This window comes from Macrobrachium nipponense, chromosome 29 (assembly GCF_015104395.2).
Source record: "Macrobrachium nipponense isolate FS-2020 chromosome 29, ASM1510439v2, whole genome shotgun sequence".
Taxonomy (NCBI): domain Eukaryota; kingdom Metazoa; phylum Arthropoda; class Malacostraca; order Decapoda; family Palaemonidae; genus Macrobrachium; species Macrobrachium nipponense.
Window position 1 is genome coordinate 34,399,098 of NC_061092.1, and position 15,000 is coordinate 34,414,097.

A 15,000-nucleotide genomic window follows, 5' to 3' on the forward strand; every position below is an offset into this window, starting at 1 on the left:
GTTTCTTGCACTTCTGTGCAAGTGCCGGACATTCGCTTGCTATGTGGTTTATGGTTTCATTTTTCGTATTGCACTTCCTACATATGGGAGAGATGTTATTTCCATCTATCGTTCTTTGAACATATCTGGTTCTTAGGGCCTGATCTTGTGCCGCTGTTATCATTCCTTCAGTTTCCTTCTTGAGCTCTCCCCTCAGTAGCCATTGCCAAGTGACATCGCTGGCTAGTTCTTTAGTCTATCTCATGTATTGTCCGTGCATTGGTTTGTTGTGCCATTCCTCTGCTTGTCATTCTCCTGACTCTGTATATTTCTGGGTCTCCGTCTACTTTTATTAGTCCTTCTTCCCATGCGCTCTTGAGCCACTCGTCTTCACCGGTTTTCATATATTGCCCCAGTGCTCTGTTCTCGATGTTGACGCAGTCCTCTATGCTTAGTAGTCCCCTCCCTCTTTCCTTTCGTGTTATGTATAGTCTGTCCGTATTTGCTCTTGGGTGTAGTGCTTTGTGTATTGTCATATGTTTCCTCGGTTTCTGGTCTATGCTACGAAGTTCTGCCTTCGTCCGTTCCACTATTCCTGCGCTGTAACTGATTACTGGCACTGCCCATGTGTTTATGGCTTTTATCATATTTCCGGCGTTGAGTTTTGACTTGAGTATCGCCTTGAGTCTCTGCATATATTCTTTCCTGATCGTGTCCTTCATCTCTTGGTGTTTTATATCCCCTCCTTCCATTATTCCCAGGTATTTGTATCTCGTCTCATCTATGTGTTTGGTGTTGTTCCCATCTGGTTGCTTTATCCCTTCAGTCTTTGTTACTTTGCCCTTTTGTATGTTGACCAAGGCACAGCTTTCTATTCCAAACTCCATCCTGATGTCTCCAGATACAATCCTTACAGCCTGGATTAGGGTATCTATTTCCTTGATGCCCAAACAGCTTGATGTCGTCCATGAACATCAGATGGTTAATTTCGTTGCCTCTCTTCTTGAGTTGGTACCCAGCATCCATCATTATTATTATTATTATTATTATTATTATTATTATTATTATTATTATTATTATTATTATTATTATTGTTATTATTATTGTTATTATTATTATTATTATTATTATTATTATTATTATTAATTCAGAAGATGAACCCTATTCATATGGAACAAGTCCACCAAAGGGGCCATTGGCTTGAAATTCAAGCTTCCAAAGAATATGGTGCTGATTAGGAATTAAGAGAATGTAAAGGGAGACACGGAAAGAGAGATAGAGAAAGGAGAGATCCCACTTATTAAAAAGAAAAGATACATGATAAAATTAACAAATGGATGAAAATGTATTAAAATGCAAGGAAAATAGCATTAGGGTAGTAATGCATTGCAATTTCTCTTGAACCTTCTAGTTCCAATTGCACGACATCCTCAAAGAGGCTGTTCTATTTTGCTAATAAAGCTACAAAATTTATTCAGATTTACATAGTGTTTATTATTTTTGAAGCATGGATTGATATCCCATTATGAGGAACCACACTGCGTCAGGTTACAACAACGCTACTGAACTCATTTGCTAGACTTCTTGACGAGAAGGAACTCATCCCTGATATAGGAGTGATATAGGAGACTTCCTGATAAAATGAAAACCAGGGCCACCTGAGGAGAGTTTTAACGAAATGAAAAGGGTTTTTAATGAAATCAAAATCAGTGCCATCTAAGGAGGGTCTTTAACGAAATGAAACCAGGGACTGAAAACCAGGGCCACCTTAAGAGGGCCTTTAATGAGATGAAAACCAGGGCCACATTAGGAGGGTCTTTAATGAAATGAAAACCAGGGCTATGAAGAGTTTTTAAAGAAACGAAAACCAGGGTCACCTTAGGAGGGTCTCTAATTAAATGAAAACCAGGGCTAACTAAGGAGAGTTTTTAATGAAATGAAAATCAGGGCTACCTAAGGAGGATTTTTTTAAAGAAATGAAAACCAGGGCCACCTTAGGAGTCTTTAATGGAATGAAAGTCAGGGGCACCTTAGAAGGGTTTTTAATTTAAGGAAAACCAGGGCCACCTTAGAATGGTCTTTAATGAAGTGAAAACTAAGGCCTCCTTAAAAAGGCCCTTAATAAAATGAAAACCAGAGACACTTCTTATGGTCTTTAATGAAGTGGAAACGAGGGACACCTTAAAAGGGTCTTTAATGAAGTGGAAACCAGGGACACCTTATAGTGCCTTGAACGAAATGAAAACGAGGGACCTTTCAGATGGGTCTTTAACGAAAGGAAAACCAGTGTCATTTTAGAGGAGTCCCTACCTAAATGAAATCCAGGGCCACTTTAGAAGTGTCCCTAATGACAGGGAAACCAGTACGGTTAAGAGAAGTTAAATGAAACGAAAACAGGGCCACTTTAGAGATGTCCCTAATGAAATGAAAGCCAGTGGACACTTTATGTTAAAAAACTAATGGACACTTCAGAACACATCACTCACCTCACAGAGGGCAAAGAACGGTCGTTCGACCTAAAATGCCACAGGATAGCGTCCAATTCTTCATGCTTGAACCTGCTACGATTCCCTGTCGTGAAACAGGTGTTCACGGGACATTTAGCTCGAATAAAAGGTTCTCGACCGTAGCCCAGGCCAAAGTCTTTACTACCATACGCCTGAAATACAATAACCTTTCTGTTATACGTGATTTATATTATTCCTTAAACCAGGACCCACTGAGAAAAGTCGACCAGTCGAAAGATAAAATATAACCCATCTGGGTCGCCATGACAGCTGCAACGAAAAATGGACCCTTTACCCACATTGACATAATTCACAGTTTCAATTACAAATGACTGGCTTGACGTACTGAACTCTCTAATCTTAAACATGCTGATATTTTTTAGGCTTAGGTATGCTTACATATACCTCTGAAGAATGGATCTGAAGCGAATATTGGTTAAAAGAGACATCGTGTGAGGTGGTAACATTGCTGACTCGAATGATAGATTTCCAAAAGGAAAGGTCTTACGATGCAAATCGACTGTACGCTTTTCCAGAATGACAGAAACATATCCAAATTGGATCATATAATGAAAGTGATTAAATCAGGCCTTCCTTAGAAAGCTGCTGGAAACTAGAAAACATCTCTAGAAAATTCCTACAATGGCTTACTTTAAAATCCCATTACTTCACACACACACACACACACACACACACACACACACACACACACATATATATATATATATATATATATATTATATATATATATATATATATATATATAGATATATATATATATGGAGTGATGGGATTTTAAAGGAGCCGTTACACTTTAGCACACAAGATGAGGCAAAGGGACAGGTATCTTATACATTAAAACACTTTATTCGCCGACGTTTCGCGACTAACTTCCCAGTAGCATTTTCAAAGCTGAATCAATTTTAGACACTAGACTAGTTTACGCTTAAAAGCACTCATCTGCATATATAAAAGGCAATTTCTGTCTGCCTATCTGTTCGTTGTGCACGCTCAGACAATGAAAGCTGAGGTTATCAAACTTTTACCATAGACTCCCCTCCCAGGAAGGTTATAGTCAAGATCCGTTTCTAAGGTCCTTAACCCCTCTTTTTCATATACCCTCATTTTTTTACAAATATACCCTCATTTTTTACAACTTTCGGAGTTGACAGCAAACAGAAAAACAGGTTCAACACAAATTTACACATAACAACCCAAGTGAGCAGTGGTAGTGAGGAGACTGAAAGAAAAAGTTTAAAAAAACAATGACATGTCTGTAAAACATCTGATTGGGCTGCCAACAATTGTGTAGATGACTACGGGGCCAAAAATGAAAATGTATGCTACTTTTCCTTTCCTACATGAGTGTATATTTAGGAGGTTATGTCTGCATATGTTTCAAAAAGTTCTCCCTGTTTTAGACCTTAAACTTCCTCCAAAAAACCCACTAACGACCTGGTCTATGTTTCATTTGAAGGACCGTCACAGCTCCCTTTTGTCTCCGAATGTTATGTACAAATATACGTACATAACAACGTATGTTGGATCCACGAGAAGGCTGCTGACGGTGCGCACTGAGGCATATAGAGGACTTAGTTTTAGAACTGGTAGTAGGCTGCCCAACCCTGAAAATTCCAACTTTAGAAACCAATCGAAAATATGTAAAACTTGCATAAAGACTTCAAAATTGTTGGAAGAGTAAGCAATGAAATGGAGTTGAACATTTTAATTAAAATGTCTTTCATAATAACAGACAATTCCAACTCTAAATACCCAGTTGGCATCTACAAAATTGTTTGCAGCCAAATTAAATGTTTTACAAACATTTTTTCTAAGATATTTTCTTTCAGTCTCCTCACTTCCACTGCTCGGTTGGGTTCTTGTGTGCAAATTTGTGTTGAATCCGTTTTTCTATTTGCATGTTATCTCATAGTTTTTATTTGTTTTCTGTGTTTGTTTTAAATATAATTTATATGAGTCCTTTTAAATATAAATAGCATCGCGTCTACAATTATTTCAGCCACCTTGAAAGTGCGACTGGAAAGTTGTTAGTCGCCCTCATCATTTTATATATACACACACACACACACACACACACATATATATATATATATATATATATATATATATATATATATATATATATATAATATATATGATATATATATATATATATATATATATTATAATATATATGTATATATATAATATATATATTTATTATAATATAACTATCTATATATATATATATATAAATTAATATATTATAATAATATATATATCTAATATATATATATATATATATATATACGTGTGTATGTAATCAACACACAATCAATCATGTGTGGAACAGAAATAAATTTCTGACTCACGTCAAGATGGAACCCAGGTCTCTCAATTGACAGATCAGACCACTGCCAACCAAGCCACACAGCATAAGAGAAACTGGAACCTAAGACCTTATGCACAGTGGTACTTAGGTTCAAACTTATTTTATGACTTGTGAATACAGTGAAAATAGTATTTAGGCCAAAGGCCAAGCACTGGGAACTATGAGGTCATTCAGCGTTGAAATGGAAATTACGAGTAACAGGCTTGAAAGGGGTAATAGGAGGAAAACCTCAAAGCAGTTGCACTATGAATCAAGTGCTAGGAGAGGGTGGAAAGTAGGATTAAGAAAGAATATGAAGTACAGTAAAAGGAACGAAAGTGGTTGCAGCTGGGGGCCAAAGGCACGCTGCAAAGAACCTTAAGTAATGCCTACAGTGTACCGCATGAGGTCCACTGGCGGCACTACCCCCCTACGGGATTTATGACCTGTGTGGCCTGGTTGGCAGCGGTCTGGTCTTTCAATAGAGAGACCTGGGTTCGATCCTGATGGGAGTGTATCCATATAACTCTTACTAAAACAAGAAAATTTCCCATATCAGAATTTATGCAATAAATAAACAATCAACTTAATGCACATAATCTCACATGACCAATTTTCCGTGCATAGGACACCCCTACATCCCATACATCAGTAAAAAATGACAACTAAATAAAAGTCTTAACTTACTTCATTCCAGAAGAGTATTTTCTTGAGGGACGTATTATTCACATCCTCGCTTCCGGGCCCGCGAGGTTTTTCCACGAACAAGTCCGTAGGAGTTTTATTTACCTGAGCAGCGAACTTGGACTGGAAGGGCAACTGAGAATCGCCGGGTCCTCTGATGGGTATCTTTTTGCTTTCCGTCGCTCCCAACTCTTCTTCTTCCTTGTCTGGACCAGGCGGTGCCGTTTTCAACTTTTCGTAATCCTTAGTGGGCTCTGGAACCGTTGCCGGAACGGTTACATTTGGAAAGGCGCTTATGGCGCTGGAATACCCGATTCCAGAACCTCCTTTCGCTTTTGCCAAGGTGATGCCTGTGTAGCTACAACAAAAAAAGGGTAATGAATAAAAGAATAAAATGGAACAGCAGAAAAGGAGTAATGAATAAAAGAATAAAATCAAACAGTTCTGGAACGCGGTATCATTACAACTTAAGATAACTGGAATTCTCAATTACCTGGAAACGGCCACTGCGCTAGAAAATTTCAGAAGTTCCGAGATTTTGTCCGTTTTTCCTAAGCAATACAGCAGGAATCCTAAAGACAAGAGGCACAGGGGTATCCATGTTCTCTGTTGTGATAAAAAAATAGTATATGTATTTTCCTTCTCTTTAGCAATGCTTCACAAAATATGAGAAACATCAGATTAAAAGAACTATTGCAAACCGCTACAGTAAAACAGCTTCATGGAGTTATAGCGATAAAATGCTGTACAAGATTGAAAAAAATAAAACTTACAGAAGTACCAATTAAAATGCTTATTGCAATAGACTACCAAAGAATATACGATGGAATAGAACCTAGTTGAGCAGAACGATACATCTATGAAAATAAATTACAGTACAATCAATAAATTTCGTCGCATCAGTTACTCTTCTGTTCATAATCATAAAATGAAAGTTGCAAGAACAAACACATCCCATATTCTCCAAAGGCAAACACTCATCGACCTTAACAGTATGCAGTTGCAGCTGTAAAGGATTCATGATTAAATTTACCTACAAAATCTATACCACTATTATGAAACCTGGCAAGACGTAAAGGATAATAAATTCCCTGTTCGGAAACTCAACCAACATCCTCCCTTCCCTCACCCCAGCTTTCAGTAAAGGTGCTACGAAATCAAAATTAAAACTCTCCTTGCAGTCCTATGTCTAGCACTCAATCCGAGAAAATATATTATATACAAGAGATAACTTTACTACAGCAGAAAAGAAAGGGAACATCTGAAACATATACTATCTGTTAGAAACTTCTTTTATGTCATTTACTCAGATCCTTGCAGATATTTCTTGACGACTTCCTGTTCCAGCTCCTGGAAATTCGGATTGTAGAATAAATGTTACCCGACTGTCACTTGTAAGGTCAGCAGTTATTCAAAGCACTTTAATAACCAAATAAGAGCTGCTCTTCTCTCTCAGGAATAAAAGGACGCAGGACCGAGATCTCAGAAAGATGGAAGGTCAGAGATGACTGTGACGTCATAACTTGAGCCCACACCATGAGCAATGATGTTCGAAGGGGTTTTTCATTCATTTATCCATTCTGTTGCTTTTTGGGCCTGGGTATGACTCATTGCCGTTTGTACCAGTTGTTTTATCCCCTTAGTGAGATTGGCTCCACAGGGTGTCAAAAGTCCAACCTTCCTCCAACCTGGTTGCGAAACATCACATTCAACTAACTATCAGGTACATAATTCACAGGATAGGTCAACAGCGTCCCAGTTGGCTTCAAAAGAAAACGCTAGACTTAAGAACGCCTCACTCGGGAATGGAATCTGGAGGTTGACTTTAGTGAAGGGAAATTCCCAACGTTTGATCTGGTCCCTACCTGGATGAGTGGCGCCAACAGCGTGAATGGTTAAATTCTGCCACTCACCTCATCTCTGTGCTTTCACTTCCACAAATCTCCACTCTCCACTCTTCGTTATTCGAGTTGTTTTGGAATGTTCCAGCTTTACTGGTACTCAGAACGAATAATTTGTCAGAAAAATAAAACAAAGGAAAATAAATTCAATTTCGTACAAGCGTTGTATCACCTGTTTTGGCAAACCCCGTTAGCCTGTTCCTTGTGTATCTACGTACATTAAGATGCGATTTTGGATTAAGTTGGCTTTACGCCAGCAATGGCTCTTCATTTGAAGTGGAGATTGTAAGGCATACAAAGATCATTCCATAGTTGAAATTATATGTACGATATAAACGACACAACGACGACACATTACCTACAGTGAAGCCATATCATGGGCCCATTTACCCTACAGTCCGACATACATCTCTCCATTCACACTTACGCACACACACACACACGCATGCACTATTCTATTTAACCCTTTGCCCTCTACAAGCCTCTCTTTCTACAACGTCACCCACCCCCCCTGGTAATTATCACGCATGTTATGCTTATGTGATGTGAAACCATATACAGTTTTTGTACTAGGTCACCGGCATACATAAATTCACAGAACTGCTGTGGGAATAAATTGGCAGTAGAGTTAGACGGTAACAAAGTTTCACTAAAAGAATACTCGGTACTCATCCAGAAACCGAGTTCATAAATCCCCTGAGTGGGATTTAAAATGAATACTCCTTTCATCAGTCTCCCTTGAACCTTGTTCGCACGATACCCTCGTCGTTCGTTTAGCAAGTACGAGCCTCGTATCAGAAAGGGAGAAGGCAGACAAAGAAAGCAAAGGGCAAAATCATCCCTTAGAGAATGCCACGTCTATTCTGGAGTGAAAACAAAGCAAGATATCCACCGGTATTATTCATCACGCAATTGTCCCGGACACTCATGGAGCCTATTTTATCACGGTGACCCGCCCACAAATCGGCTTTTGTGCCTTCCGACAATTCATTACTCATCTACTCGTGAGGCACACTTAACTAAATGGTGTTGGGTAGAGCTATGAAAGGAAGCCAAAAGTGTGGGATATAAATATCTGTGCTATCGATTCGCTGCATACCAAGAAACTCTACGCACCAGAGTAAATAACTATAGCCAATCGTTTCTCTTATTGTGAGAAACACTGTTCACGAGTAACACCATGGAGGAGGATGAATAGCATATTTCGAAGTATATGTATGTATGTACGTATGTATGTATGTATGTATGTATGTATGTATGTATGCATATATATATTATTATATAAATAACTATATATATATATGATATTAATATTATATATATAGATATATATATATATACACACATATATATATATATATATATATATATATATATATATATAGTATATATACATAATATATATATGTGTGTGTCGACAGCGAAAAAAAGCAACACAAAATTCACTGCCACATCCACGCATTAACTGCTGAATCTACATCATGGAATGAACCCTCGTGGAGAAAAAGCGTCCATTATGGCCCTTCCTTTCCACCACCAACTTCATAACATTCATACTTCATAGAGTGAAATTTTCATGAATCGTTACATCCTCCATTCTTTTCTCATGACCCAACCATAACAAACCATCCTTATCGAACATTCCACCTACGTTATCCTTTTTAGCACTTGGGCTTACCTATATTATTATTATTCTTTATTGACAAAACATTTCATATGTTGTAATACCATATTCACATTTAGTTTGCACAAAACAGTGGTTTTCAGTCTATAACAATAACTCATTTCACCAATACATTATAAAAAATATTTTGTCATTAAAAGGAAAATATTTTCATTCATAATATCTAGCTACTATTCAAACATCACAACAAACCCCTAAAACACCACCACCAAAATAAAGAATAACCCTGGTTTTATTTATCTTTTTTTTTTTTTTTTTTTTTTTTTTTTTTTTTTGCTCACAGTCATTTATTCAGCATAAATCTTCAACACTTCAAATATACCGACACAGGTCAATTAAGTTATTTTCCTCTCCAAACATTGCGTCAGTGTTCGTATAATTTAGATTTCTAAATTTCTGCCTCTTTGACCTTGACCTTGTACATTCAGTTAAAACATGTGCTTCTTCAACTCTGCACTGTCTGTGAATGACAATTGCAAACTCGCAACTCTCTTGGCGTTCTACTCCACCTTCCTGTCTCTATCCGTAGATCTTGGGACATTATACGCACTCTTGTGAAGGCAGTCCGTACATAGTCTGGTATGTAAACATTCTCACTATACACTCTATGAAATTGCAATGATCTATTAAACATTTCTCGATATGTATAATATTTTGTTGCGGTTTCCGGTTTATTACGAATTTCATCTTTCATTTGGTCAAGGCTTGATCCCACAATGTCATTAGTCACACAAGAATCCAAAAATCTGTAACCTGGCGTATTTTCTCTTTTGCAAATATAAATATAGTGGAAAGGTTCTTCAATATCAATGTCCGCCAATTTCTTTCCTAGGAAACGTTTTCTTCTTATTTGTACTTCCTGAGTAAAAGACTTAAGACCACTCTCCACTAAACACAGTGTCATAGGTGTATTATTTCGGACTCCTAATAAGCATCTAACAGCCTGATTATACATACAACCTCCCCATGCGTGTTAAGTTGGTTGTGAGCCAACTCTGCGCTATATAGGACTGAGGCTCCTAACGCTGCTTTAAGAACCTTTAATTTATATGCATATGGCATAGTTGTATTGTTATTACAAAATATTGAGGATTTGTTAATGGTGTTTGCATTCTCAATTTCATGTTGCTTAAGCACTGATTGCATTTTGACATCACCAGTAAACCATGCACCAAGATACAGATATTTCTCACAATGGTCTATCTTGATATTATTTAAGACTAAAGACTCTCAATCTCTTAAATTTCCATAACTATATAAAAATTTCGTCTTTTTTCATTAACAATCATCCCATACGAGTTACAGTAATCCATCATAATCCCTATATCTCACTATCGGTTCTTACACCAGCTAAACCTTGTAAACAGTTCATGACAAAGCTTCAACAATTTCTTTTTCGCTGCATTCAATAAGTACATTTATTTCCATAAAGGCTCAACAATCCCTTCATATGTAAAGTACTGTAAGGAAGGTATGGAAGACACACTGGTCAACAAACATCCAGACACCATACGAAATGGCATGCATGATGGTTGTTATTGTACTAGATTTGACTGAGAGCTCCTCAGCATTGTAGTTGACAGGAGGCGTTAAATGTAAATGACACACTGAAGGATATTCTGACACCGTCCCCAACCACCAAAAATCGTGGTGTCGCGACCATACAAGGCTAACATCAGTTCGCACGAACACAGTTTCTTCACTAAGCTGAATAAACGAGACAGTGCCAGATTTTGTCGGAGGAGAGATTTCAAGACAGAGAAGTCTCAGCTTGTTTTAATTTTACTTTATTTATAGATATTTTTTGCAAGTTAATGACTTTTAGAATTAGTCTATGCGAATGTTTGCTCGTTGAATAATTACATCGAAATGTTTATCATTTTCGTATGTTAGAGATGCCACTCAATGCGACGCTATTTTCGTCGCCTTAAGATTCCTTTCTTACTACTCAAGTCTATTTGCAACTATATTTGTTTGTTGATGTCCATCGCATCCGTTTCTTCAGTTTAAAAACACTAAGTCAACTTACTTTCTAAGGACATAAACAGAAGTTGGATGTCACAAAAAAATGTGTGAATAAGCGCAGAGTAAGTATGGTATATCCGAGAAGGAATGCTTATGTTTACATATATTATCTACGTAATTCTAAACAAACATCTTTCTTGGGACCTTGCGGGATTAGGCAATCTTGAAAAGTCAATGGTCTATGGAGAAATTCTGAATACCACTGATTAAAAGTTTTACATAAGCAGGCAATCCTGTCGTTTTCTAATTTTTGGTGGCGTGATGGCAAATCGGTTGCTTCTGCTCTTTCGAACATAATATTGCTATAAAATAACCCAATAAAATACTGATGCCAAAAAAGTGTAACGCCATAAAAATTAACTTCGTACTGACCAGTACAAGAAAAAACTAGTTAAACATGAACCTGGTCAGCGTGAGTTCAGTGCAACGTCGTGTTAAACACGGAAAAAAAGATATGAATGCACGAGGAATTTCATATAATAGAGATCTTTACGTAAGTTAGTCAGCAGGATCACTAATTCACACTTCTAAACTCACAAGATCTTGCTGTTAAGCCTCTCTAACTATTACTTCTTATTACAACTGAGGGTTTTTCTCCCAAGTTTCACCTTCAGATCCTTGTACTTCATCCACTATATTTTCTGGCACTCTTTTTCTAGCTGTCCAACCACTCCAAATCCCTCTTTTCACTGACCTTCAGTGCTGAATGGCCGGCAAGTACCTCAGCGTTTGACAGCCAAAATCTCATAAAATCAAATGAAATCAAATCTACTCACAAGGCAGCAGCTCCCAAGTATTTATTCTTAAGCAAAAGGTGAAAGTTGGAGCAAGATAAAGTAGAATTTTGTGAGATAAATAATTTAGAAGAGACCTAAGGGCCACAGATGCAAGTCAGAAAAAGGAAAGAACTGCAGCAGAGGTCGTCAAGATGCGGGAAGGAACCACACAGTGCCGTCTGCTGGATGCCCGGAAAGACATCAGACTGTGAGAGACGCTCCTCCCTGACTGAGGTCCGATTTACGTAACCCTCGATTTAATACTTGCTGATGTCATACGTCACTTGACATCGACCGTACGAAAGACAAGTCCGGATTCCCTCTTTGACCCATTCTGTTGATATCGCCAAGCTCTAAGGTTTCATCTGTTTAAAGGGATTTCTACTGATTATGACTTCCACACATTTTCATGCACTGCCAAACAGCGTGTACATGTGCATACCACCACGGGCGCGCGTGCACACACACCCACACCCACGCACACACACACACACACACACACTACACACACACACATATATATATATATATATATATATATATATATATATATATATATATGTATGTATATATATATATATGTATGTATATATAATGATATGTAGTATGTATGTATGTATGTATAATGAACACTACGCGTATGCATACACGAATATATGACACGACTTCACTTACTGGCTTTCATTTATAAATGTACCTTCCCGATAAAACCATTTTTCTTTTCTGAATTCTCCAAAAGGACCGGCTCCCGAAAAGGCAAGATCTGTTGACGAACAGTAATCGAACAATGGCAGAGAAAATGACCTGAAACAGGTAAAATTAATGACGCTATCTCCGGTCAGTACAGGAGGAAGTCTTATAAACTACACCTACTAGCTCTCTAGCAGAATTCAGTTATATAGTTTTCTTCACTGATATGAAAAACAGAGGTTACATCGGACTTCTTCAGTGATGTGAAAAACAGGGGTTACATTCGAATAATCAGGTGACCTTGACCATCAAGATGCGTTACAGTACAAATTCGATGCCGAGTCGTCTTACGACCTTTCCATGCATATAAGGATAAGGCTTTGCTGTTCGATGTTGATATTATCATTATCATATAATAGAATTTTATTATGAGAATTCAATTACAAAAGAGAGCGACCTGAGTAGCAGGAGAAAAGATTAGACGTAACTATATAAATATACATACAAATATATATATATATATATATATATATATATATATATATATTATATATATATATATATATATATATATATGCAGAAATTAGCTGACCAACCCGGCACTGTCCAGGTAATCTCTTAATGACAACGTATAAACACTCTCTCTCATTCCTGTTAAGTAGTTGCTTCAGTTACCATGCCCAGCATTTTTGACATTTTACTTTTCACCACTTCTTGCCCCCCATTCCTATCAGGCTGAACTTGTATTTGAATTTCGCCCTCTTTCACGAGAGGGCACTGGTGTCTGCCACCAGTTGTCTCGTTTAAGTTGATGCCCGGCAACTAGTGGCTCATCGACACACCGCTCCTTGTCGGTTGGAAGAATGGTATCCAACAAAGAGCTCCTTCTCTTTGTCTTGCTTACAAAAAAGAAATGGAAGAGGCGTTCTGTAGAGAGGAAAGTGCATGTATATCCCATATCATCATCAAGAATCGACAGAGGAGTGCATCATACACTTTTCAATGATTTGTGTGCTGATGAAAAGAAGTTTTTCAACTATTTTCTCATGAGCAAGCTTCATTTGAAGAATGTCTTAGCTACATCAAGAGAGACATCACAGGGACTCCAACAAATGAGAGAATTCATTACACCAGACGACAAGACTGAGCATGAGAGGTTTATCTTTATTTGAGAGGCTCGCCAGTGAGCGACGGTGACGCATACCAATGGCTACATATGAAAGCTTTCATTCAACAAAATGCTTTACAGTGAGTGGCGACAACTACCAGTTTCCACCACGAGTTGAGGGAGCGAGACACCAAAATGATACTTAACCGGAAGTTGTCTGGTTGGGACACTAATGGCCAAGTATGAAAGGCTCCAATGGAAATATGGGAGGCAATTAGTGTTCGTGACCAGTGGCAGACACCATTGTCCCCTGTGTAAAAGGGCATCAAGAGTGTCTCTATTAATCCCAGAGACCTCAAAAACTATGGATTAGACTCTAATATCTGGAGTTTTCGGTTATTTTTAAATGTCACCACCATCCCACCCCTTCTCATGCCCCCCCCCCCCCCAACTCCTATCAGGGCTGAACTTGGACTTGGACTTAAAGGCCATCAGGAGTGTCACTCTTCATCTCAGCGACCTCTAAAGCTATGGATTAGACAATAATATCTGTCATTTTCAGTTATTTTTACGTCACCCTCCTACCCCTTATCAACCCCCTTCATTTCAGGGCTGAACTTGGACTTGAAGGGGATTGGGAGTGTCACTATTCACTTCAGCAACCTCTAAAAACTATAGATTAGACATTGATATCTGAAATGTTCTATTATTTTTTATGTCACCCGCTTCCCACCTTCTTCCCACAACCTCCCTATTGGGGCTGAACTTGGACTCAAGGGCATTGAGAGTGTCACTATTCATTTCAGCGACCTCGAAAACTATGGATTAGACACTAATATCTGTCGTTTTCTATAGTCTTTATATTATCCTCTTCGCAACCCCCTCCCAACTGGAGCTGAACTTGGACTTAAAGGGCTTTGGGAGTGTCGCTATTCTTCTCAGCGACCTCAAAAACTATGAAGTGGACAGTAATCTCTGTTCTTTTCAGTGATTTTCACATTTCACCCCTTTCCCATACCCAACCGTTACCCAACCAATAGTCTGATTTTAATTGTTTTCACCATGACCTTCCCTGGTTAGACATTGTCTTATATTTAAAATCTCATCAAAATCAATCAAGATATGTGGATTTGTATGAGTTCATACAAACAAACAGACATTTTCTCATTTATATATATACTCATACATACATATACATATCAATTTCCGACTCACATCAGGATCAAACACAGGTTCTCTCAATTTAAAGGCAAGAGTGCTACCAAATGAGCTACA

At 37.9% G+C, this 15,000-nt stretch overlaps 1 protein-coding gene across 6 annotated transcripts in view; it reads right to left on the reverse strand.

Moving 5' to 3' along the window:
* Positions 1-15,000, reverse strand: part of LOC135206229 (alpha-(1,3)-fucosyltransferase C-like) — a 93,129-nt gene that overhangs the window by 35,664 nt on the left and 42,465 nt on the right. For 2 of the 6 annotated variants that reach the window (XM_064237594.1, XM_064237589.1), the window contains exons 1-4: positions 11,846-12,171; positions 6,035-6,147; positions 5,545-5,899; positions 2,466-2,638 (exon numbers count right to left, since the gene is read on the reverse strand). In XM_064237594.1, coding sequence (XP_064093664.1) covers positions 2,466-2,638; positions 5,545-5,899; positions 6,035-6,147; positions 11,846-11,899 — 695 coding nt within the window. In that variant the 5' untranslated portion in view covers positions 11,900-12,171. Of the gene's footprint in view, positions 1-2,465; positions 2,639-5,544; positions 5,900-6,034; positions 6,148-11,759; positions 12,172-15,000 lie in introns of those variants that run through there. The other 4 variants (XM_064237593.1, XM_064237591.1, XM_064237592.1 and 1 more) reach the window with 3 other exon arrangements.